The 26,570-nt window shown below is 33.5% G+C and overlaps 1 protein-coding gene and 1 non-coding gene across 2 annotated transcripts; one reads left to right on the forward strand and one right to left on the reverse strand.

The window, feature by feature from the left end:
- Positions 1-4,506: 4,506 nt before the first annotated feature.
- On the forward strand, positions 4,507-4,613 carry LOC141680139 (small nucleolar RNA R71). The gene has a single exon (XR_012558271.1). It is a non-coding gene; the product is annotated as a small nucleolar RNA R71 (small nucleolar RNA).
- An 18,674-nt stretch (positions 4,614-23,287) lies between these two features.
- Positions 23,288-25,872, reverse strand: LOC141660657 (terpene synthase 10-like). The gene is made up of 7 exons (XM_074467646.1): positions 25,617-25,872; positions 25,286-25,547; positions 24,786-25,179; positions 24,500-24,718; positions 24,191-24,329; positions 23,756-24,004; positions 23,288-23,667 (listed from the first exon to the last, which is right to left on the reverse strand). The coding sequence occupies exons 1-7, from the start codon at positions 25,824-25,826 to the stop codon at positions 23,371-23,373; spliced, it is 1,770 nt and encodes a 589-aa protein (XP_074323747.1). The 5' UTR covers positions 25,827-25,872; the 3' UTR covers positions 23,288-23,370.
- Between the last annotated feature and the right edge of the window lie 698 nt (positions 25,873-26,570).

The raw sequence follows: 26,570 nt of genomic DNA on the forward strand, positions 1-26,570 counted from the left end.
GAACTTGTTGCCCTGGCATAAATTTCTTGAGCACTAGACCCCGATCGTGCCACCTCTTGACTTTCTCCTTATACGTCTTGTTGTTTTCATAAGCTTGAAGTCGAAACTCGTCAAGTTCATTTAACTGAAGCATCCTCTTTTTTCTAGCTGCATCCAAGTCCAGATTCAATTTCTTCAAAACCCAATATGCTTTATGCTCGAGCTCCACAGGCAAATGACACCCCTTTCCATAAACCAACTGAAACGGCGACATTCCCAATAGAGTTTTATATGCTGCTCTATAAGCCCAAACAGCTTCATCAAGCTTTAAAGACCAATACTTCCTTGTTGGACATACCACTTTCTCCAAAATGCGCTTGATCTCTCTGTTAGATACCTCGGCTTGACCATTTTTCTGAGGATGATAAGCCGTGGCAACGCGATGATTCACATTATACCTTTTCATCATAGCAGTGAACTTGCGATTGCAAAAATGCGACCCCTCATAACTGATTATGACTCTTGGAGTTCAAAACCTTGTGAATATCTGCTTGTGAAGAAAATTAAGCACCACTTTCGCATCGTTTGTTGGCAACGCCTTAACTTAACCCATTTTGACACATAATCAACTGCCAACAAGATATACTGATTGTTACAAGATGAGATAAATGGCCCCATGAAGTCAATTTCCCACACATCGAAGACCTCAACTTCGAGAAGCACATTAAGAGGCATCTCATCCTTCTTATACATATTACCCACACGTTTACATCGATCGCATTTCAAAATGAACTGGTAAGCATCTTTAAACAAGGTCGGCCAAAAAAACCTGCTTGAAGAACACGAGCTGCTGTCTTTTCTCCACCATAATGTCCTCCATAAGCTGTTGAGTGGCAATCTCGCAAGATTCCCCCCGTTTCACTGTAAGGAATACATCTCCTGATGATTTGGTTAGCTCCTTGTCGAAAAAGAAACGGCTCATCCCACATATACCACTTCACTTCATGTAGAAACTTCTTTCTTTGAGCATACGATAAGTCGGGAGGCATGATATTACTCATAAGGTAGTTCACAATGTCTGCAAACCACGGTTCTTCTTCTTGCACTCCAAACAACTGCTCGTCGGGAAAAGTCTCATTTATCGATGTCTTATCCAATGAAGTAGCATTAGGATTCTCTAAACGCGAGAGATGATCAACAACTTGATTTTCAGTTCCTAATATGTCCTTGATCTCTAGTTCAAATTCTTGGAGCAAAAGAACCCATCTAATCAATCTAGGCTTTGAGTCCTTCTTCGAGACGAGATATCGAATTGTAACATGATCAGTAAAAACTGTCACCTTAGTCCCAAGTAGATAAGATCGAAATTTCTCAAAGCCATGGACAATAGCCAAAAGCTCTTTCTCCGTAGTAGTGTAATTCAGTTGAGCACCATTTAGACTCTTACTAGCATAGTAGACCACATGTAATATATTGTTCTTTCTCTGCCCAAGAACTGCTCCAACTGTATAGTCACTTGCATCACACATCATCTCAAAAGGCTCATTCCAATCAGGTACAGTTTTGATAGGTGTCGTGATTAAACTCTTCTTCAATGTCGTAAAAGCTGCAAGACACTCGTCATCGAAATTAAAAGGAACATATTTCTCTAACAGACTGCACAAAGGCTTTGAAATTTTTGAGAAGTCCTTGATGAAATGCCTGTAGAAACCTGTTAGGCCAAGAATACTGCGAATTCCCTTTACAGAAATAGGTGGAGGAAGATTCTCAATGACCCCCACCTTGGCTTTGTACACCTCTAGCCCCTTATTAGAAACCTTGTGCCCAAGAATAATGCCTTGACGCACCATAAAATGACATTTCTCCCAAATGAGAACCAAATTAGTCTCAACAAACCTCTTGAGAACGTGTCCCAGATTCTGCAAGCATTCATCAAAAGAATCTCCAAAGACTGGGAAGTCATCCATGAACACCTCCACATTTTGGCCAATCATGTCAGAAAAGAAGGCCATCATACATCTCTGAAATGTGGCTGGTGTACCACACAGACCAAAAGAAACTTGTCTGAAGGCGAAAGTACTAAATGGACAAGTGAAGGTAGTCTTCTCCTGATCTTCTGGGGCGATACAAATCTTATTATAACCCGAATAGCCATCCAGAAGACAATAATACTCATGCCTAGCCAACCTGTCAAGCATCTGATCAATGAAGGGCAAAGGGAAGTGATCCTTCCTAGTGGCTTTATTCAGCATCCGATAGTCCATACAAACTCTCCACCCTGTGACTGCCCGTGTAGGAATAAGCTCATTCTTCTCATTTGCTACCACAGTAATTCCACCTTTCTTTGGCACACATTGGACCGGGCTTACCCATGAACTGTCAGAGATAGGATAGATGATCCCTGCATCTAGCCACTTCAGAATTTCCTTCTTCACTACCTCCTTCATGATAGGATTAAGTCTTCTTTGCTGCACGACTGTAGGCTTGCTACCTTCCTCTAGCAGAATTTTATTTGTGCAATAAGAAGGGTTGATTCCCTTGATATCTGCTATAGTCCATCCAATTGCTGACTTGAACTCTCTCAAAATCCTCAAAAGCTTTTCCCCATCACTACCTGAAAGGTCAGATGCAATAATAATAGGCAGAGTAGATACATCACCTAAAAATGCATATATCAAATGCTCAGGTAAAGGCTTAAGCTCAAGAGATGGAGCTTCCTCAATAGAAGGCTTGAGGCGTTTATGAGCTTTGTTCAATTCCTCCATTCCAAGAGATTCAAAAGGCATATCAATCTTCCTTTTCCAGGGAGAAGCATTCAAATATTGCAATTGTTATTCACCTTTATCATCTTCACTATCTGAATTTCCCAATAAGGCTTTTTCTAAGGCATCAGACCTTAGCAATTGATCAAGTTCTGATGTGACCACCGAATCGACCAACTCCACTTTTAAGCACTCCTCATTATCAGTAGGAAATTTCATAGCACTGAACACATTAAAAGTTACATCCTGATCCAGCACTCACATCGTGAGCTCACCCTTCTGCACATCTATCAAAGTTCGGCCAGTTGTCAAGAAAGGTCTTCCCAAGATTATGGGAATCTTCTTATCTTCCTCGAAATCCAGAATAACAAAATCAGCAGGGAAGATGAGTTTATCGACCTTGACCAAGACATCCTCCACAATATCTCGCGGATACGTAATAGAACGGTCGGCCAACTGCAAGGTCATATAAGTTGGTTTTGGATTAGGCAAGTCCAACTGCTTGAAGATTGACAAGGGCATCAGATTGGTTCTAGCTCCCAAGTCACATAAGCATCTATCAAAAGACACTTTTCCAATAGTACATGGAATAGTATAGCTTCCGGGATCTTTAAGCTTCGGAGGCAACTTCTATTGCAGCACAACACTACATTCCTCCGTGAGAGCGACAGTCTCTAAATCATCTAGCTTCACCTTCCGAGAGAGAATACCTTTCATAAACTTTGCATAACTAGGCATCTGCTCAAGAGCCTCAGCGAGAGGTATGTTGATATAAAGTTTCTTGAACACCTCCAGAAACTTCTCAAATTGCTTGTCCAGCTTTTTCTTTTGCAGCCGCTTCGGAAAAGGCGGTGAAGGATAGATCTGTTTCTCCCATGTATTACCCTCCGGAGGAGTGTGCTCAACAGTAGTCTTCCTTGGTTCCACTTCTTCATCCTGCTGCTCTTCTTTTTCAGCCTCAGCTTCTTCAGTCAACTTTTGAGTTTGTACGGGATCCACAACCTTTCCAGACCTTAACGTGATTGCCTTTACCTGCTCTTTAGCTTTCTTCCTTCCTGGCACTTCAGTGTCACTAGGCAATGTACCAGGCTGACGATTAAGCAAAGCATTGGCAATCTGCCCAATTTGATTTTCCAAGGTCTTGATAGAAACAATTTGGCTCTTGCACAAAAGCTTCAACTCCTCTAGTTCAAATTTTTCATTGGCTTGTTGCAGCTGAAGTTGTTATCTTGGTGCATATTGTGGTTGCTAAAAACCTGGGGGGTTGTACTGCTTAGCTGGATATTCCTGATAAGGCTGTTGAACCACATTCTGAGCGATGCTCCAGCTGCAATTAAGATGATTGCGGTTGTTAGGATGGTAGGTGGCTGGCACTGGTTGCTGCGAACGCTGAAAATTGCTCACAAACTGAGCTGATTCACTAGAAATAGCACACTGATCAGTCTCATAAGCTCCAGCACAAAGTTTGCAGACACTGGTGATTTGATTAACTCCATAATTAGTCAAAGAGTCCACCTTCATTGTCAAAGCCTTAAGTTGGGCAGCGATAACAGTTGCTGCATCCAACTCCAGAATTTCTGCAGCTTTTCCCTGAGTCAACCTCTGGGAAGGATTCTGGTACTCATTAGCAGCCATCAGTTCAATAAGTTCATAAGCTTAATCATAGCTCTTAGCCCACAAGGCTCCTCCTGATGCTACATCCAGCATGGGTCTAGAAGTAGCACCCAAACCATTGTAGAAGCAGTTAATAATCATCCAATCAGGCATGCCATGGTGTGGGAACTTCCTTAGCATCTTCTTATATTGATCCTAAGCCTCACACAGAGATTCTCCTGTTTGCTGAGCAAACTGGGTAAGAGCATTCCTGATTGCAGCAGTCTTCGCCATAAGGAAGAATTTAGTGAGAAACTTTTGTGCCAGATCTTCCTATTTAGTAATAGACCCTGGTGGTAGAGAATGTAACCAACTCTTAGCCTTGTCCCTTAGAGAGAATGGGAAGAGTCGCAACTTGATAGCATCTTCAGTCACATCATTAAACTTGAAGGTGTCACAGATCTCGATGAAATCTCTGATGTGCATGTTGGGGTCTTCAGTAGGAGAACCCCCAAACTGAACTGAGTTATGTATCATCTGAGTCGTGCTTGCCTTAATCTCAAAAGTGTTAGCCCTGATGGCTAGTCTGATGATGCTCGACTGAATGTCATTAATCTTGGGCTAAGAATAGTCCATCAAAGCCTTCGGATTTTTTGGTTGATCTCCCATCGCTATTACAACTGGTTCTTCGACTTTCTCTTCTTCTTCTACCTTCTTTTCTTCCTCAAAAGCTTCCCTTCGAACCACCACAAGTTCTTCCTCGGCTTTATCCAGAGTTCTCTTACGAGCACGCGAACGCGTATGCATACACCCTCGCTAGAGCACCTGAAACAAAACAAGGAAACAGATAAGTAACTATGTCATAAACTATCAATTAACACTGCAGTCCCCGGAAGCGGCGCCAAAAACTTGTTAGTCACTAAACACGCGCTAAAAATACACGCAAGTATACGAGTTCGCAAGTAGTATAGAATCTTTTCTAGTTCGTTCCCACAGAGACTGTATTGGTTAACTAATTAATTCATGCACCTAAGCAACAATGTATGGTTATAATTCAATGCTAAGAAGAATCACAAATTGAGGTTGATTATAACTAAGAATTAAACTAATAATTATAACTACGAGAATAAGATTGATTAATTAATATATATGACAAACATGAGATTCTAACTTCATTAAATACTTCATTCAATAGTCTTTTCATTCTTAACCTTAACATGCAATGGTAATGATACTAATCAGATAACACGAAACTGATAAACACCAACTTTCATTGCGCATATACCATTCTACCAGACATCCACAAAAGAGATAGAAGCTGAATAGGCACCAATTATATTGAGACCCTATATGTCTATAGAATTTGACAATATAACGGTTTAAGCACAAGTTATTTATCTTGATTACACAGGGCAAGTAAAATGGTTAAAATTACCTACAAATCATGCATAACAATACATGAATCTATGCTAGCATGACAATTTCTAAACCCTTAAATTCACTCTCGCTTCATTAAGAATTAACATGCTATCTTATAAGTTCGCGACGCTCATAAGACGAATAAGCACAACCAATACTAGGATATCATACAATCACCACACACTAAGGCATCAAACGAATTAACTAAAGAAATCCATAAATAAATCCGCTAGAACCCCACGATAACGATTAGCCCATAATCAGACTCATGCCAATGTGGGTTCCAATGAAAGAATGGTAAAATAAACGTAGTCTTTATACGAATAAATAAACCAAAGTACAAACAAGAGTAAAGGTTCAGCAAAACAAGAAACAAGCATACAAATTACAACTCAAATCAAAGATTCACAAGATTAAACTAGATCGTCTTCGCCTTTGTTGAATTGTGCCAAAAGGTCTCTTGTCGTCTTCTCCTTGCTTGTTGTCTCTTGATTACATTATAAAAATGACCTAAAATTATTTATATATATAGCAGTCCGTGCATCCCAGGAGTCCAGCAAATCGAATTGTAGTTGAATCAGGATTTTTAATATCCCCACCCAGCGCGGCCATGCACTTCACCAGCGCGGGCGCACTGACTTTCTGTACTCCCGGTGCGGCCGCGCGCAACACCAGCGCGGCCGCGCGCAACACCAGCGCGGCCGCGCGCAACACCCGCGCGGGCGCGCCTGCCTTCTGTCAAAAATTCTTTTTTCTTCTTCTTCTTTATTCCTTGCAGTTTCGAGCCAGTCTTTCAAGTTTTTATTCCAGCACATCCTAAACACCATATTAGCATCAAAACAATGCTAAGTCACCTGATTCACGAAGTAAAGCCTGAAATGCAAAAACACTTGAAAACACGTTAAAACACAAATAACTTCAGTACAAATACACCAACTCAAAGCTTATTAGAGCATAAATAAGTGTCATAAATGCCACTTAACAGCAGAGTACAAGGAACTAATGCAACACACTAACATGTTATGTAATATTAAATCTTTTCCGGTAAGTCGACAATAATATAGCCACGCTGGGGAATTTTATTAATATAATACAAAAAAAGTTTTTTATGTCGCAACATCTACCACTCGCTTGAATTTCAAATACCTCAAATAAAAATCGAAATTAATTAAAAAAATATTAATATTCTAGAGTATGCCCGTCTCTCGCACGAGCTATAGACCTAGTTAAGAAAAAACAAGGCAACAATAAAAACACGTCATGAAAAAGAAAGGAAACCTAAGAAAAAAACTAGTAAGATAAAAAAAAACTACAGAGTAGCAACATTCTCTGTTCTAAAAATCATCTACCTATTAATCATCCGATTAATCGTTTTAATATGCTCCACTAATTTGATTTTATAATCAGATTAATCTTTGCATTTTTTATTAAATTAATATATTTCATTTAATAAATTAATTATTTTTGTATTTTATTAAATACATCCGAATTATACTCCGATTAATTAAGGATAATCCGGTTAAAATGGCTTATTTTACTAAAAATGGCTTATTCAGTTATAAGTCTATAAGCACTTATCGACGATTGTTTGTTGACCCGACTTATAAGTCGAATTTATAACTTGTAAGCAGATAAGTTGAATGTTAGTAATGACGTATTTTTTCTTAACTTATTTTTTTATACTTTTTGTTAACTTTAATTTTAAATTATATTTTTAAATGTTTTTTCTAATTTTAAATTCACAAATTAAGTTAATTCTATTTAAAAATTATTTTTTTGAATTTATTTAAGTAAAAAAAATCTGATTTTTAAGTAAAATTATCCAAAAACTTGTATAACTTATACGTATTTGTTTAATTAATACTTGTAAATCACTTATTTATTTTAAGTCGTAAGTTACGTATTTTAAGATTTTCTAACTATACACAATACTACCACGTAATAAATATGGCCATTAATATTTTAAACTGATAAAATCACATAAAATTTTATTTATTAATTCACAAAATATTCATAAAATTTACCCGGATATTACAAGTATCATGTGTACTTTTGAAGATATGCAAAATACATTGCCTAAATTTATCTAAGTCATAATGTAACTATCAATGGTTAGGTATTATAAGGGATAAATATTGATATGGTGGCTTATTTATGGATAATTGTTGTAACATTTTCTGTGAGTTCCTATAATAACCATTTATATAATAATTCATTAGAAGTCTTGTAATGTCCATTGATAAATAAAATATTATGGTTAATTATATATATGACATGCCATTAATTTTGTTTAAGTGAAACAGAGTCTCAATGGCTACTTAATTACACTATCAACGGGTAAAGCTGATCAATAGATAAAACTATTGAACTCAAAATCTAAGGAATAAAATACTATCAACGGGGTAAGGATTTTAAATTGGCATTTAAAGTGACTTAATATTTAGTGGGACCAAACACATGGATTGATAGGAATCTCATATGAAAATGGAAGTCAAGACAAAGTTCTAAGACTTATAAAATCTTGAAAAAATAAGAAACATTGCATTTCCATACAAACAAATTGGAGAATTCAACAAAACAATCTGTGCGAGACAAAACTGTCCAATTTGATAAAGTCATATGTGAAATGATGAAGAAGTATCTTACTGGATCTAGAGTAGTGTATCATTTTATTGTGTGGTAACATGTAACTTGGTTATATATTTCAAGTTAGGATTTCTTAAGAAACTAGCATGATAGCCCGTGCAAAGCACGGGTTCCATTTAAATTGTATAATTTAACTTTTTTGATTTTTGAAATAATAACTCGTGATTTTTAAAATATTTTATGTTATAAGTGTGATATATTTGACAAAACTTATTTTTTTTGTAAAAACTGATACATACTTCAATTTTTTATCTGAATTTCATATGTAATCATGACAATATATTATAATTTAAAAAGTTCAAAGAAATTTTTTATATCATTAAAAAAGGTGTAACTTAAAAAAATTAAATGATACTATTTTTAAAAATCTATCAAAGTAGAATAACATGTGTGGGTGTGTGTAATTGCTCAAATTAAAATTAAGAACTAATCTTATACTCTTATTATTTATACATATATTTAGTTAAACAACATATTCAAATATAATATACATTGCCACATTCATTCTCAGGCATCCTCCATTTTTATACCATTTTCGGCAATACAGTAGCATTATCATTACATATTATACACTAGTACATCCTTATCATATAAACACCATCCTCACTCCGCCATTCCTTCGTATGACTAAATCTACCATTATTCTAGCAATAGCAACTACTTACAAACAAGTACGTCACTGAATTTCAACTACATTTCGTCCAAACATCTGCAAGCTCATTCATCTCATTTTTCATCATCTCGCAATAGAGAGTTTATAAAATCTCCAATGATATTGTTTCACCTACTCTACCGTCGGTAACACCATAATCAACACTTTCGAAAAATTACGAAATTTCAGATGTGTAAAATTGTGGTAATTTGTATTTCAAAATTTTAGTTATTTGAATTTCCACCTTCATCCTCATGCATCATCCATTTTCTAAACCATTTTCAGGAATAAAGTGGCATTATTATTATATACCCCACGCTCGAATATCCTCATACACCATCTACACTCAACCATTCTTTCGTATCACCAAATCGACCATCATTCAAGCAACTAATTCTTTTAGTAATTTTTTAATGATTCTGTTTTGATATAGGGAGGAGATTTGTCTTTTTGTTATTTTTCAATGTCATTTTTCTAAATTTCTAAAAGACGTATATTAGCATTTTCACAACTAATATAAAGCGTGTTGGCATATACTAAATGTAACTAGCATAATAACCCGTGTGAGGCACGGGTCATTTTTTAGAGTTTTTTTATGCATCATGCAATTATAATATTTGTAGAGCAACTCCAACAATATCCTTATATAGGCTCTTGAGTCAAATTTTGAAGAAATGGAGATAAAATTTCTCTCCAACAAGCTCCATGTCCCCCTCTATCATTAGAAGCTTCGAATGCTTCCTCACTTTTAGGAGTGAATATCCCCTCAACTATTATTATATTATATTTTTCTTACCCGTTATTTTATATTTAATGAATAAATATAAACAGGGTAGTAAGTACATTTAAAATGAAACAATTAAACTTAATCTGTAGAATGCCGTTAGTATGTTTACAAATAAAAAGCTACAAATTAACATATATGTTAAATACAGAGTTGACCAAAATCTTGAATTTTATTTAAATAAATTATATGTATTGCTCTATATTATTACTGAGTTCAATATTAACTTACAATTAACTTATTCAATTTAAAAAGATAAAAAATGCATAACTGAAGTCAGAATGACTTGCAATTATAATATACAATAATGTAAAATTTACATTATTGTTAATATTAAAGTTGATTTTAATGAAAAATATTAGTTTTTGAAATTCAACGTATGTATGTATGGGAAAATACTAGTTTTTTATTTACACTACTGTTAATAAAGTAAAATTAAGTTATATGTATGTGTGTGTTAGCATGTAAATTATTGTATGTTACATCTCTTAGTAAATTATGATGGTTTCAATTATTTATATGTCAAATATCTGATTTATGTACATGTATAATCACTATTAACATCTAGTGAGATAATTGATAACTTAAATAACATGCATTTATATTTATTCAAAAATTAAAATTATGTAATAAATAAATTGCTATAATTTATATATGGTATTCAAATTATCACTAACAAACAATCCATATCTATTTTTTACGCAACCGGGTATCAATCATGGTTGTAACATAAAAATGAATTATATATTTTTAAGACTTAATATTGATATTCATGATTTTTTTTCAAGAATTCGAAAGAAAATTTGTATTTATATCGTTATTTAAACCGTTTTTAAGTTTCATTCATTACGACTATAATATTTCTTCATATAATAATTTCATAACATTTTATACTATTCTTCTAAAATTAAAAATTTTCAGTTCGATAAAGTTTTATAAATATCAGTTGAACCGGTTAATTCCTTCAAATTATTGAACAATATATGTTTTTTTCCTCAAATAATATAAATTGCATTGAATCAAATGCTACAATATAGTATAGATATAACTTTTATTTGAATAATTCAAAATATTAAACTAATTCGAAATATTTGTACAATATTATCTTGATCAATGAATATTTCTGATCTAAAAGAATTATTTTTAAAAAGTTAGTTTTTTTAAGTGAAAAATGAAAAATAAATCGATTTAATATATCATCGTAGTTTTAACAAATCTAGTGAGATCTCATTTCAAATTTTAAATATTCTTAAAATTGGGACAAATCCCAAAAATAATAATGCGTTACCAGTGAAGTTAGTAATTTTAATATAAATAATCAACTGACTTGATCCTATAAAGACCTCAAACACATTAATTTATATTAACATAAGATATTAAAAAATTTCACATTATTGGTAAAATATTCTCGCCGAGCTTGTAATTTAAATTTACTAAACGTAGAATGTGACGATATTTTTCGGCCGGGTCATGTAGTCAAATTTCGAGTATTTTTTGAATAATGGGCCAAGTTCTAAAATGAATTGACTTATAATTCGAACTTATCTAAATATGTAATACCAAATATAGATTATTTATATATAAGCGATTCTATTTTTAATATTTTTTTAAAAATTATATATGTACATTTTAATTACTTTTTATAATAAAAAATATGTTAAAAATATATGAGATATATTTTCAAACTAAAAAATGATTAATAAATAAGATAATAATCCATTTATATACTATGTCTAATTTTATATCTGGAATTCAATTCTTTAAAATTAACTATATAAATATTCAACTAACTATCCTTTTTGTGTGGAATTCAAGTAAGTATCTTTAAAGTTAAATAAAATATTCATTTAGCACACTTACATATTATGTGTATGATAAAAAGCACATGTGACAATATGGTGTAGAGATAAGAGGTTGTATAGTTGAATGAAATAACTTGAGTTCGATTCCCACAAACCACCATATTTTTTATATAAATATTAAAAACATGGGTAATTTAGTCTTTTCAATGAGAGTTTTTAATCTCATGAAATTATGATTTGGGATACACATGTCAGGTTTTGATTTGGGGGCGCATACATCAACATTTGGGGAAAATTTGGGAAAATATTTGGGGTCTTTAGCATTTTCCATGAAATTATACCCTTGTTAACCTATTATATATAGAAGAGATATATAGGCAACATAATTGATTCAAAGAGATTTTAATTATTAATGGGGAAGAATAATTTGATCATTTTATATTTATTAAATTCGGAGAAAATATTATATTAAATGTAGGTAGGGAGTTTCTTGTGCATGTAGTTAATGAATTTGTGAAAGACTATCATTAATTTTTTTGTTGTACTGGCTGGGGATGTGATACGAAATTAACTATCATTCGAGCAAGCAATTTTTTTAGTAAAGATTATTAATGATTCTGTTTTAATATAAGGAGGAGATTCGTCTTTTTGTAATTTATCAATGTCAATTTCTAAATTACTAAAAAACGTATATTAGCATTTTCACAACTGATATAAAATCATGTTGGCATATACTAAATATAAAATATAGGAAACATAATTGATTCAAAAAGATTTTAATGAATTTGTGAAAGAGTATCATTAATTCTTTGGTGTAACGGTTGGAGATGTGAATCTAATTCTTCTCTAATACTAAGGTCAAGGGTTCAATTCTTATCACAAACATATTTTTTCTTTATTAGTGTAATAAAGGGTGAATGCATGGGTAATTTACTAAATACATTGAAAACTAATGTTGGCCTATAGTAAGTATAATAGATAGATAGATAATATTAGAAGTGTGTTGATTGTATTGTAGTGAGACATTCTTTTTTTTTGAGATAAAACACACTTGCATTAGATTAAATCATTAATGAGTACATCGGACATGAAGTTCGGAGCAACATCCCCCATTCCTGTAAGTCTGGCATATAATGAGACACTCTGGCTAACACATGAGCAACTTCATTCGCAGACCTATGCATAAATTGCACTAGCACCCTTTCAAAGTGCTTAAAAAACTCAACACAATCTCTTATAATAGAGTGGAAATAAGATCTTCCTGTATCACCATTACATGCATCAGCAAGGAGTTTTGAATCTGTCTCAAAAATGCATCTTGTATGTCCATGACATTTCACCCAGGATGGACTTCCTTTAAACTTAATGCTTCTGCTTCTCTGGGTGTCCACGACCCTTCCACCTTCATGCACATAGCTCATAAAAATCCTCCTTTCTCGTCCCTGATTACTCCTCCAACACCGATAGATGATATATTTTCAAAAGTAGCCACATCAATATTCACCTTGACCCATCCTCGTTGTGGTACCTGCCACCTTCTCAAACTTGAATTCATCACGGCCTTGCCCCTGGCACCTTCCGTTTGTGTTGTCTTCCAATCTGCTAATAGGTTCATTGCAGAGCTTTGAGTGCCAAACACAGACACATCAATTTTTTTCCACACCCACTTGTTACGCCGGTTCCAGATGCTCCAACAGATCAAAGCTAATAAAACACACTGTTCCTTCGTTCCACTAGTGAATAGCCGCTTGAATAGAGTTAAACTCGTGTCTCCTGGTGTAGGTTGAACCCAGTGACCCATGCTAGTAGCTTCCTATACTTTCTTCGCAAAAATACACTCAAACAAGACATGTATTGTATCTTCATCTCCCAAACGACACCGAACATATTTGCTTTCTATATTTACTCTCTTTTCAAGCAATGCTACAAAAGTTGGTAAGCATGATCTACACGTCCGCCATAAGAAAACTTTAATCTTCCCAGGTACCTCTAAGGACCATAATTTCTTCCAAAAGGTTGCATCAACCGTACTGCATTCCCCCACCAGTTTACAGTAGCAACTTTTAACTGTGAATTCCCCTTTTCGGTCAAATAACCAGAACCACGAATCTTGTCTATCCGTTATCAGCACATGGATTTTTCTAATCATCGGGGCATCCCTACTATTAAATATATCATCTAAAACTTCATCATCCCATCTCTTTTCATGCATTTCCATTAGATTAAAGACTTTTGTGTTTTCCAAATCTGGAGGCATACTTGTTGATATGTACCCATTTTCAGCACAAACGTATCTTCTCCCGTACCAATACTCCTTCGGCAGCCTTGTTTCACCACTTCCTGAGCCGCAATAATACTTCTCCACATATAGCTTGGATTGTTTCCAAGTTTTGCATTTAAAAAATCTGTACCTGGAAAATATCTTGCCTTCATGATACTGGTAACAAGAGGGTTCATGTCATTTTGTAATCGCCAACCTTGCTTTGCTAACATTGCAAGATTAAACTGCTTAAGGTCTTTAAATCCCAAACCTCTCGCTTCTTTTATAATACAAAGTTTATCCCAGGCCATCCAGCGCACTCCCTTACCATTATTTCCACGTTTCCACCAGAAGCCATTCATTTGGCATTGAATCATGTTGCACACATCAGTTGGAATGAGCATTAAATTCATCCAGAAATTGGGTATGGACTGCGCTGCTGTTTTTAAAAGAAGGCATTTACCTACTTTTGATAGTGTTTGATTCTCCCATCCTTGCAAATTCTGCCGAACTCGACCACTAAAAAAACTAAATACTTCATTCTTCCGCTTACCCACTACCATCGGTATCCCCAAATACTTTCCTGGGCTCCTACTTTCTTCAACCTCTAGAATGCCATAAATGACTTCTCGATTTTGTGTAGATGTATTCGGATTAAAAGTGATCGCAGATTTGTTAAAGTTCACGGCTTGTCTAGATAACTCCTCATATTGCTGTATAATACTTCTCATCACCCTTGCTTCTGATTCAACTGCTTTAAAGAAAAAGTAGCAATCATCCGCAAATATTAAGTGTGAAACAGGTGTTGCCCCTCTAGCGATAACACATCCATGAATTAGCCCTACCTCTTCATGTCGTTTAATGATTGAACTAAGAGCTTCAGCATAAAGAATGTATATATATGGAGAGATTGGGTCCCCTTGTCGAATCCCTCTTTAAGGTCTCACATCACTAAAAATCTGCCTATGTTGAGTAAAACTGTAAGTCACAGTCTTAATACAGGTCATGATTCTATTGATCCATAATTCATGAAACCCAAACTTTATCAGCATTCCTTCAATAAAATCCCATTCAAGTCTGTCATACGCTTTGGATAGATCAATCTTTAGCCCAGCCACGCCATTTACCCCTTGAGTCCGCTGTTTAATATAATGATTCACTTCGAAAGCAATCAGTGTATTATCGGTTAATAATCTTCCCTCAATAAATGCACTCTGATTAGTTGATATTAGTGTTGGTAAACACCCCTTCAATCTATTTGCCAGAACCATAGACAAAATTCTGAAGAGGACATTACATAACGAAATCGGACGCAGCTCAGTCATTTGTTATGGTTTCTTCACCTTCGGAATCAAGCATACTAAAGTACGGTTGAACTCCACTTGTAATTCTCCTGTTTCAAAAAACTGTTGGTAGAAACCCACCACATCATTCTCAACTATGTTCCAATAAGCTTGATAAAATGCTGGATTTAACCCATCATATCCTGGTGCCTTTTCTGCATGCATTAAAAAGACAGCCTCCTTTACTTCTTCATTGGAAATAGGCTGCAGTAGCTGTGCGTTTTGCTCTTCTGAAACCTGTTGCACCTTTTCTCTATCAGACAAGTGTCCTGCTATCAGCAACAATGTAAACAACTCTGAGAAATAGTCTATGATTATCCGCTGCATACCTTGTAAGCTCTCTATCCAATCTCCATTCTTATCTTTAAGCCTGTATATATGATTATTCTTTTTTCTCCCTGATGCATAATTATGGAAAAATCGGATATTTTGGTCCCCTTCACGCAGGCAAAACTGTTTTGACCATTGCTTTCAGTAAATTTCCTGGCGTTCCAACAACTTTAAAAATTCCCCCTGGCTTCATTGTATATTTGCACACCATACTCATCTCGTCGTGACCTGAACTTTCTCATAGTCCCCCTACAGTTTTTAATACTCCTACGAAGTTCTTGCACCTTACCTCCACCCCATTCTTCCAACTTTAAACAACAGTACTTAATTTTCTCTAAGATGCTTCCCCCATCAGGTGTGTTCCAGCTATTCTGTATTAAGTTTAGACACTCGACATCTCGAATCCATATATTTTCAAATTTAAACCTTCTGGACTTAGGCATATAAACCTGTGAATTTAATTGAAGGATTAGAGGTAAATGGTCTGAAGTAGTAACTTCAAGCACCATAATCTCAGTGCCTTGGGAACAAATGTCTCCATCCCTGATTTGCAAAGCCCCTATCCAATCGCTCTTGTATCCATATCGAAGTCCCTTGTGATTTCTCCCATGTATACTCACTCCCAGAAAAACCAAGATCCTCAAGCCCGCAGTCCATAATTGCCTTACCAAAGCCTTCTAGCAGATGCTTTAGTTTTGGCCGACCTCCCCACTTCTCAAAACTAAATAACATATAATTGAAATCACCCAAAACACGCCAAGGTAATAGAGAATTTGATGCAAGATCACGTAATAAATTCCATGATTCTTGGCGTCTGTTTCTTTCTGGGTAGCCGTAAAAGCCCGTATAGCGCCATCGACCAATCTGCTCACACATGACCTCAAAATCGATATAGTTATTACAACTTCCTTTTATCTCTACTCCTCCTTCATTCTTTCATAATAGGGCTAAGCCTCCCCCATGCCCTTGAGCATCAATAACAAAACAACCAGCAAAGCTAATAGACTTACACAAAGATTCTATTTTATTTTTTTCAACTAATATTTCTGATTAGAAAAACTAAACTGGGCCTATATTTTTGAATGATCTCCTTGAGGAGTCTAACTGCTCGTGGCTTGCCCATTCCACGGCAGTTCCACACTAGTACACTCATGGTGTTGGCGGGCCTGATCCCCAGAGCTCGCCATTTTCAAGTTTTTTGGATCTGTTGTCATTCCAATTTGACCAGTTTGTAAAAGCCCATCTGTTTGCACATCTACTAGCCCATTATCTTCTATTAACAGTCCTTTATCTTTGCGCCTTTGCTTTGGGTCGATGATAAAGTTGTCCCCTCCACTAATTTCCCCCCCAAATCTGTCTCATTTAAAATTTTACCACCCATGTCTTTCATCTCATGATTTCACGTTGTGATTGTGATCCTTCCGTTATCTTCCGGATTCTCAGCAACAGATTCCTTGAATTTCGCTACACTTACTTTCATCTCATTTCCGATCGCCGGCGACCCTGACTTCCCTCTGCTTTCCTCCCAGTTACTTCCGCCTTCAACATTTCTCAACCATCTTGATCCAGTATCGTTCTTAGTATTCATTCCCGTTGCTCGTAACCACGTACCATATGCTCGTACCATCTCTTTCCCCGGATTTGCATACACCACATCACAATCTCTCTCCGAATGGCCTAATCTTCCACATACGAAACAAAAGGTACTAAGTCTCTCGTATTTAAAGTTTATCCAGCTCAATTCGCCTCCTTCTCGTTTAATTTTCATTCTCCTCTTTAATGGTTTATGTACATCTATTCGAACTCTGATACTTTAATATTTTTTCCATAGTCCATTAAGATTTGACGTGTCAGATTTAACATAACTTCCGATGTAATTTTCAATGCTCTGAAAGATAGTTTCAGAGATGAAACCATTTGGAATATCATATACTTGTACCCATATATCAGCTTCATTCAGTGGTATCTCCTTTGGATTCTCCCCTCCTATTATTTGCTTGTAGAGCAACATCCCCTGTTCAAACGACCATGGGCCACCTTCGACTACCTTTTGCACATCCATGGCATGGTAGAGCACAAAATAATATCTCATCTCCCCTATATCATGAATCTCAACCCCCTTTTTGGTCTCAATATGGATGCTAAAACATTTTGCATCGCATTGAAGATCTTTTGTATTAGTTGGGAGGTTTCTGTCAGAGAAGAACATAAACTTCAATCGTTAAGTTTGCATATAAGTCGGCCAACGAAGATTTGGAATGTTCCATTGTGCTCACAAGAAAATTACTCAAGAGAAAATATAATGATATACTTGTCACATGAACAAGATGATACTCCCAATCAAGGAGAGAGAAAAACTCTCATTCGAGAGAAAAAATATAGTATGAAGGTAAAAGTTTAGTGAGACATTCTTAAGAGAACAAAAAAAATATAAAAACAGATGTGAAATTACATTGTAATTTTTACTTAGTTTTCTTCAAATATATATGAGGTAGTGGGCTCATAACAGACAACCTAAATTTTTTATTTATGCGTTGTTTTTAGTTTATAGTATGTATTTTGTTCACTATTAAGAACAATTAAATATAATTAAATTTGAATTCAAATCCCCATTTGCAAATTATGTACTTTGATATTTATACTGTGGTGACTAAAGTCCAGACTTGAAGTAATCTATCTATTATATATATAATAGAGCAACTAGGGGTTCATTAACTAGGGGTTCATTGAGAAAATATATTCATTTAATTTTGCTTAATTACTCCTCATAAATATGTACTAATAAATATCAAATTAATAACATGTATTAATTACATCTATCTCATTAATTATTAATAATTATATATTTATTACTACTCCATTATTGTATAATAAGAACTTATGTTTATACTTACTAGCTTACGGCCTGCGCGATGCATGGGTCTGGGTTAATAATTATATATTTTTAAATTTATTTCATATAATTTTATTAAAATTCTATATAAATAATTAAATACTATATAATGATTATATAATTATAATTTCAAGTTAGGTTCAAATAGTATAAATAGTATATGATTGATGAGATTTTATTCATAAATAATAATGTAAATGTTTGTTGTTGGTGAGTGAGATTAAAATCTAAAAACTTATATGTATCTTTTTAAATAATAAAAATATTTGTTGTTAACGGGATTCGAACATGAGAACTTATATGTATTTTTATAAATAATAATATAAATGTTTGTTGTTGACGGGATTCGAACCTGAGAACTTGTGGAGTGTATTTTTTTAGTATGTGGATCTAATGACTCTGATTATTTGATGAAGAAGATCTCACGGTCGTGATGTAAATGGATAACCAAAATGAGGGGTCAACCAAACTATAAATTATACCTCATTCTGGTTATTATAGTAAAGTATAGATAATTACATATGTATTTTATAAATATAGACTAAAATTTTAATAATATTATTTTTTATATATCTATTATTATCGCATTTAATGTTGTATGTCACATTTTAATTATTCCATTTACTGTAGAAAAACTTAAATTCGAACGAAAAATAAATAATGTATTCTTATTTAGATACATATAACACTTGTATTATAAGTTCTCAATACACATGTACTTGTGTCAAATAATTTATCATATAACTTATTTTCACACATTTAAAATTCAAATACATACATACACACATACGTACATACGTATGTATACGTACTACGTACATACGTACGTACGTATACATGCATATACACGTATACACATACAATCATGAAAATAAATATACGAAATTAAGGTAGTTAACAAAAATGAACTCAATTTTTTCATAATCGGAAAACATGATCTTATCAAATAATGAATTATAATGCTATACAGTAACAATTATGGAATTTAACAAAATCTTGAACACTTTGAAGTACATGTTTTACAAAAATCATTTATTAGTCATCTGATACAAAATTCAAAACAAGTGTATCTAACACTATACCATATTTTTCAATTATATAACATGTACACATTTCATTAACATATTAGTTTTGAAATTGTGTGTCTCATTTGGGTTATAAAATAGACATGTCGAAAAAACTCATCCTTACAACAAAGACTATACACAAAAAATAACTTCTCGTAACAGAAAATATATTCCAATTCACAAACATGTATACACATTTTATAATAGTTGATGTTAGATTATGCTCGTGCCTAGCATGGGTTATAGAGCTAGCTACCCTTAATTGTCGGATTAAAATTCAATTTCATGTCTCACATATTCAAGTACACAGAAGCTTCTTAGAACTTGTATGAAGTGTGTCAAGGGGAACTTAAAAACAAATATTTGTCAAGGAAATACTACTAGCAAAATTATTGAATTGACATAAGCAAGGCTTCCTTCTTTCTTTTGAGAGAAGTTAAAAGACAACTCAATTATTTAGACCTTATCTTTAATTGTCCCTAATCTCTATGTTTATCCACTCATATGAGCATAAATTGTGTGATTGAATTGTAGTGCAGCACTCGTTTTTTCTTCTGGTGCTAAAAAATCTAGCTATTAACAAAATATCCGTTGTTATTCTTCAGTGTTTAAGGCCTCCCTATGGAGTACTATACTTGGCGACAAAAAGGAATTATGTTGGCTTCAACAGTGCAGCACGGCAGCTGAGAAGCCTGGTGGATGAAGAAGGCATTTTTGGAGCTCATTTAGTGAAAGAAACCACTGATCGAGAAATATGGAAGTTTTTTCTAAAATAAAAACAAGATTCGAAGTCTCGGTATGGATATTGACAATATACTACTGGAAAATAGGTTTGCATTTAACTGGCATTTTTTAAATTTGTACAAACAGAATTCACCAGTATTATGTTATTTTTTCGGGTATGATATATGAATCACAAATGTGGGCAGATAGGTAATAATATATTTTGTATTATTTTATTCTCTTTTTTCTTTACCCACTTGGCATGGGCTATATTGCTTGAAGTTGTACTACACTAAATTATGTATTATTAATGTCACGGTAGTAACTTTTATCTTTTATTTAAGGGGCACTTAAATCTAAAAGTTATTGATAATGTTTTTGTGGTATCTTTTATTCAAGGGGCACTTAATTCTCAAGTTTTTGGTTGGTAAAAAACATCTAAATACCCAACTTGGACTTGATTTATCACTGAGAAAAGACTCGTTTATGTACCTGGTCAGTGGTCACTAGTTATTGAAAGCATCAAATGTTAAAAAGAGTTAATTTAAGAAAATGGCTTAATTGAAATATTAACCTTATAATAAAAATAAAAAAAATGTATTTTTTTTAGTTTAAAAAAAATGTATTGTTTTAGAGAATTTACCTAAAATACTAATTTTTCTAAGTTTTTTTGTGATTTTACTATTTTCTGTTTTTTTTTGCGAAAATAGGGAAGATATGTAACTAGTTAAATGCACTTTTTTTTATTGCATTTGAGATTGCATGTAGTCGGAGAAAATCGTCAAATATTGCATCTAGGTGATTTCAGTTGTCACAAACCGTATTTTTACAAAAATAATTGAAAATAATATTTTTACAAATTAAAAAATATTTTTGTAAATTTTATTAAACAATGACAACATTTTTGCAAAAATATTTCTAAATTTGGGTATTTTCAAAAAAACCCTATTTCTTATTACCAAAAAAAGTTCAAAAATAATCAAGATTATTATTTTAGAAGAACAAATTTTGTACGTTAATCATGAAATCTCATATTTTAAATTAATTTTAATTGATTCATGTATATTAAAAATAATAAAACTATGCATAATATAAAAAAAATCACCAGATAAACTCGTAAAATTCCCATTTAACACGTGAAGTTGGTTTAGTTTAGTTTAATGTAAGCAACAGGGTCGGGTGGTCTGAGATGAGTAGAAACCCGAAGCACCTTCTCCGACTAGTAGTATCATGATTGCAAATATTATTAAAAACTAGTTTATAGTCCGTGGTTTGTACTGGTATTTTAAAAAATATTTAATAAAATAAATAAATAAATTTATAATTGAAATTGAATAATATAATTCTGAAAGATTAAGTTATTTATATAATAAGTGTATTAAATCTACATATTATGATAAATTTATTTAAGAACTACTTTCGTTACATAAGTTATTTTTATGTTATATATTTTATGAGATTATTTCCATGATGTGTCAAAATTTAAAGTTTACTTCAAATTTGTATTAAAAACTTAACATAAGTAATACAATTCATATTTATAATTGTATTGCAAAGTTTCTATAATTAAAATGGGTCATAATAAATAATGACTCTTTTATAAACCTATATTAGATATCAAACCTAAAAATATATAGTCCAGTGAGTCAAATTAAAGTTAAAAATTATATCTGAGTCGAATATGGATACCAAACATTATTTATAATATATAAATTATTATGGATACTTGCGACAACATCATCTAACTTTAAATTCGTGATAACATATTGACAACCAGATTTGTAGAGCGACTTGACTATGTTATACCGAAATTTGAACCAAGAGTGTGTGACAGGCTGACAGCATATGTAGTTGCCTATTTGACCTCAAATATAACAAAATTAAGTGGCGATAAAGTTTAGTAATGCGGGGTAGGGAAACTGATGATGCACCATATTATTTTGGTTTGAGGTTGACAATGTCTTTGAATGAACTATTAGTCCTGGAAGATGTCATATCATTTGGCATTCTCCATAATAAAGGACCAAGAGGATCTAGCTAGAAAGAAATAAAAAGTAGGTCTTATTGTGTTATTATTAAAACAAAAATTTGGCACTACAATGCAATATAAAAAAAATATCTAATGTAAAATTGAAGGGAGTGTGAGTATGAACATGTTAGGGTTCGATGGTCTACATAAATATTTACGGTGATCAAATTCACAATTTACCAAATACCATCAAAGCACATTATATGGTACCAATTGAAACTAATAAAGGAGAAATTACTAGGTAGAAGAACTAATTAGAACTTAATTTGAATTTCGGGTTCATGCTTTAGGATTTAGAGCCCTAAACCCTAATTTAATTTATGATTTAGAGCTTAGGAACCAGATTCTTATTATTAATTACTTTTAATATTTTAGAGAGCCTGATTAAAGAGAGGAAAACTATCTTTTTGGTCACAGGTTCGAATCCCAAGGGAGAAGAATTTATTATTATGTCTTCTGAGTCAGAACTTGTCGCTTAAATGCGGTTTACCTTGGTTCACGTGGTTTGCAGGCTATTGCGTGAGTCCGTAGGGTTTACCCAGTGGGCACCCGAAGGGTAGCGGCTGCGGGTTACCTACGATAAAAAAAAAAATTTAGAGTTCACTAATACTCAATTTCGATTTTTGAAAATATTAAAATATGAATAAAATATTTATAAATATGAAAAAAAAAGAAAAAAAAGGGCATTTTCGTTTTACATCAATAACAAAAACGGAACCCGATCCTCCGTTTTGAAACGACATTTGAGGTCATATTTTCAGAGGGTGACATTGTCATTCTCCCCCCGAACAGTGACATCCGTGACTTTTTTTTATTTTAAAATATGGGTGCGTAAATATAAGTGTTAATAATAATACCATGCAATTTATACAAAGGAGAAACGAGTGATATTGTATTAATATTTTAATATTTTTTATGGTAAATACTAGTAATAAGTATGGTTTTGTGGTTGGTTGTGTGCAGGAAAAAACTCTAGTATAGATTTAAGAGGTTTGAGAGCACATATTACGCTTTTGGCTAGGCCAAAATTTGTTTATTAAAATCATACGATAAATACAAACATGAGAACCCCAACCTTTGATCAGAAATCAAAGGGGGCATGGGTCAACAAATAAAAGTGATAAACGATGTTTATCAAGAGAAGTTGGGGCACCATGTGAATCTCCATGTCGATACATAGTTACAGATATCCTAGCCAGATTTAAGCACATGTCAGTGAAGGCTTTGGGAAAAGGAGACTCTGCAACTAGCATCTCTTCATTTACTTCTTTCCATGTCTCACTGATCAAGTAGCTAATGTGTTTTCTCGCTTCTTCTTCTGAAACATCCTTTTCCTTCATGTAACATTGGATTGATTTCGGAACATCCCCTCTCTCTATTTCAGACTGCAATATCGTCATCATCATCAAAAAAAATTATTTGCGATCATAATTAGTATATTTACTAGAGAAGATATGTGTGTGTGATTTATACCGATGAGGTTCCTAAATCATCTGCAAGTCTTAAAATAGTTGCTGGCAAACGAACTATGTTTGGATAACTCATTAAGCACTGCAAGGCTTCTTCTGAGATGGAATTTGCAGTTAAGAAATAAGCATGAGTTAAAACTACAGGAGTTGAGATTGAGATCCATGCATTGTTCAGATATTCACTGAGACTTGGTTTATATCCGCTATGGTACCACCGTGCCTCCAACAAGTAAGATTCGAAAATATCCTTCCACTGTAACATAAGTACATAATATCAGTGGCTGCCATATACAAAGTTCAGGCAGTCCAATATTCATAGTTCATTATTCTTTTTGAGATTTGATTGTTAAGTAGAAATCTAAAGAAAACTTAATTTTTTCTCTCTTGTTGAGTGGTAGAGTGTTGATGTTTTCGATAACTATATGCTTAAAATTAATACCGCTTTCTGAAAGTAGGGAAGGATGGAGACACCATATTTCCTTTCCGCAACATCAGCTATTTCATTGATCTCATTGTAGAACACCGTAAAACAGACCTTCATGTAATCAGGAAGTTGATCCAACTCGGTCGAATCCCATCTGATTAACTCCACAAGCACATGTAAATGTCGACCCCAAAATTTATAAACAAAGAAAGTTAATAGTTGCAAATCTATAAACAGATCTTCACCGTAAAATGTATATTACATAGAGACTGACAATTAAGTTATAAGCCAAAGTTGAGTACTATGCTAGAAATCACGTTTAACCTTTTTAATGATTTCGTCAACAGTTCAAGTTCCTCCAACGTAGCGTAAATGTCATAGATATCGTCAATGGTAGTTATGAAGGCATTACAGGCAGTGAGAACCCTTCTTCCATATACAAACTCAGGCTTGGAGTTATAGCCCACACTCCAGCAGAAACACTCCATTAACCTGTCTCTAGCGAAGCTTAATTTGTTTCCCCAGTCAATGCCCTTCCACCATCTGTATAGAGAAATATACTGATAAATATACATTTAAGTAACAAAGATGGTAGCTAAATATATAATACCTTGACATGTGTTTGAGATCATTTTGATAAATGAATTGTACCATGTTATAGTCCAGTTTTGCAAAGTCAAGCAAAAGAGAATTATCTCTATGTTTTGATGGCGCAGATGCCTCATAAAAGTCAATGAACCATCTAGCTTCATGCCTTGGCTCCCGCCAGTGCAATGGAAGCTCCAATGCATGACTCACAAGGGTACAAAGCTTTCCATTTTGATCGCTGATATTATCTATGTAATCCTTCAATTGTTTCTCTGCAAAATTTCGGGCCTCGTCCATGATCTTTTCATCCTTTGTCGAAAGGTATGATGCCTCGTACAAGAATAACATACACTTCATATCTTTGCCGAGGGTGGCCTTGAACTTGCCGGATTCATCCATGAAACCATTAAAAGCATCTGCAATATAAATAATCAAAAACTGCATACGGTTAATTACTCTATTTATTCATTAGTATATAAATGTAAATGGACAACAAAAGTAACGTGAATGAAAACGAAGTACCTTGAGGAACATAAAAATTATGTTGTCTCAAGATTCTAAAACGTAGAGATGTGGCATAAAGATCTAGACAGCTCAAGTTGTCATCATTGTTGTATACGAACTCCAGGGTTCTCTTTATTTCATCCTCAAAATGATAGCCCACTCCAAGTCTTTGAATCGTATCGATTAACTCAAGTGCATGGAGGCTGTCTGTGTTCCCTTTGTTAAGCAAGTTCCTCACATTTTCCCTTAGATCACTTGCATGTTTACTGCAATTATCGCCCTGTATATATGATATATATGTAAGCATAACATATCTGTTACTTGAAATTACTAGCAGTATTGATCCTACCTTGAAATTACTGGAAAGAGACTGCAAAAGATCATGATTCCAAATGGGAGGAGGATAGTTCCCAGATCTTCTGGCATCATCACTCGCACTGCATTTGATACGACTAGTATATGAAACTTTTGTGGATGAATTAGACAATGAGAAGCAAGGTTTAAGAAGGGAACGGCTCCAAGAGAATTTTAAGCCAAGGTCTGCAATACTGAGGGCCATTGTATATATAATCAAAGTGGCAAATGCTTATGTTTTTGCATGAGATTACTTGCTGCCTCTTTAAATAGTTACTCAATCCGCTATAAAACATTCATTATTCTATCTCAGAAAGTTGAAATTATATGACATTAATATGAAAGAAAACGTGATAAACATTTTTCAGATCAAATATTCCAAATCCGACTACTTGAGAATCTTCATTCTAATTATGTGTACTTTTATTATAATTAATTATAAATTGGGGTGTTTATGCACAAACAAAAAAACAGTTCTATCATGACAAATTATTTTGATATATTTATTTTTTAATAAACAAACTTTAGCGTTTCACACATTTTATGTTAAATGTACGTTTAAGATGCTTTATCTAGTATTTTTTATTCCAAATCTAACTACTACTGGATTCTTCATTCTAATTATGTGTCCTTGCATTATCTTGATATTACTAATTAAGACTCGTGTTTTTATACAAGCAAAAAAAACAGTTTCCACCTGACAAATTATTTTGATACATTTTTCTTAATAAACAAACTTTCGTATTTCACACATTTTATGCTAAATGTACCTCTAGGATACTTTATTTCAAATCTGATTATGTAGTACTACTGGGATTCTTCATTCTAATTATATGTCCTTTCATTACCTTAGTATAATTAATTATGACTCAGTGGTGTTTTCATACAAACAAAAAAAAGTCTTCGTCCTGACAAATTGTTGACAAATTGTTTCGATACATTTATTTTT

Source organism: Apium graveolens, chromosome 1 (genome assembly GCF_009905375.1).
Source record: "Apium graveolens cultivar Ventura chromosome 1, ASM990537v1, whole genome shotgun sequence".
NCBI classification, from domain to species: domain Eukaryota; kingdom Viridiplantae; phylum Streptophyta; class Magnoliopsida; order Apiales; family Apiaceae; genus Apium; species Apium graveolens.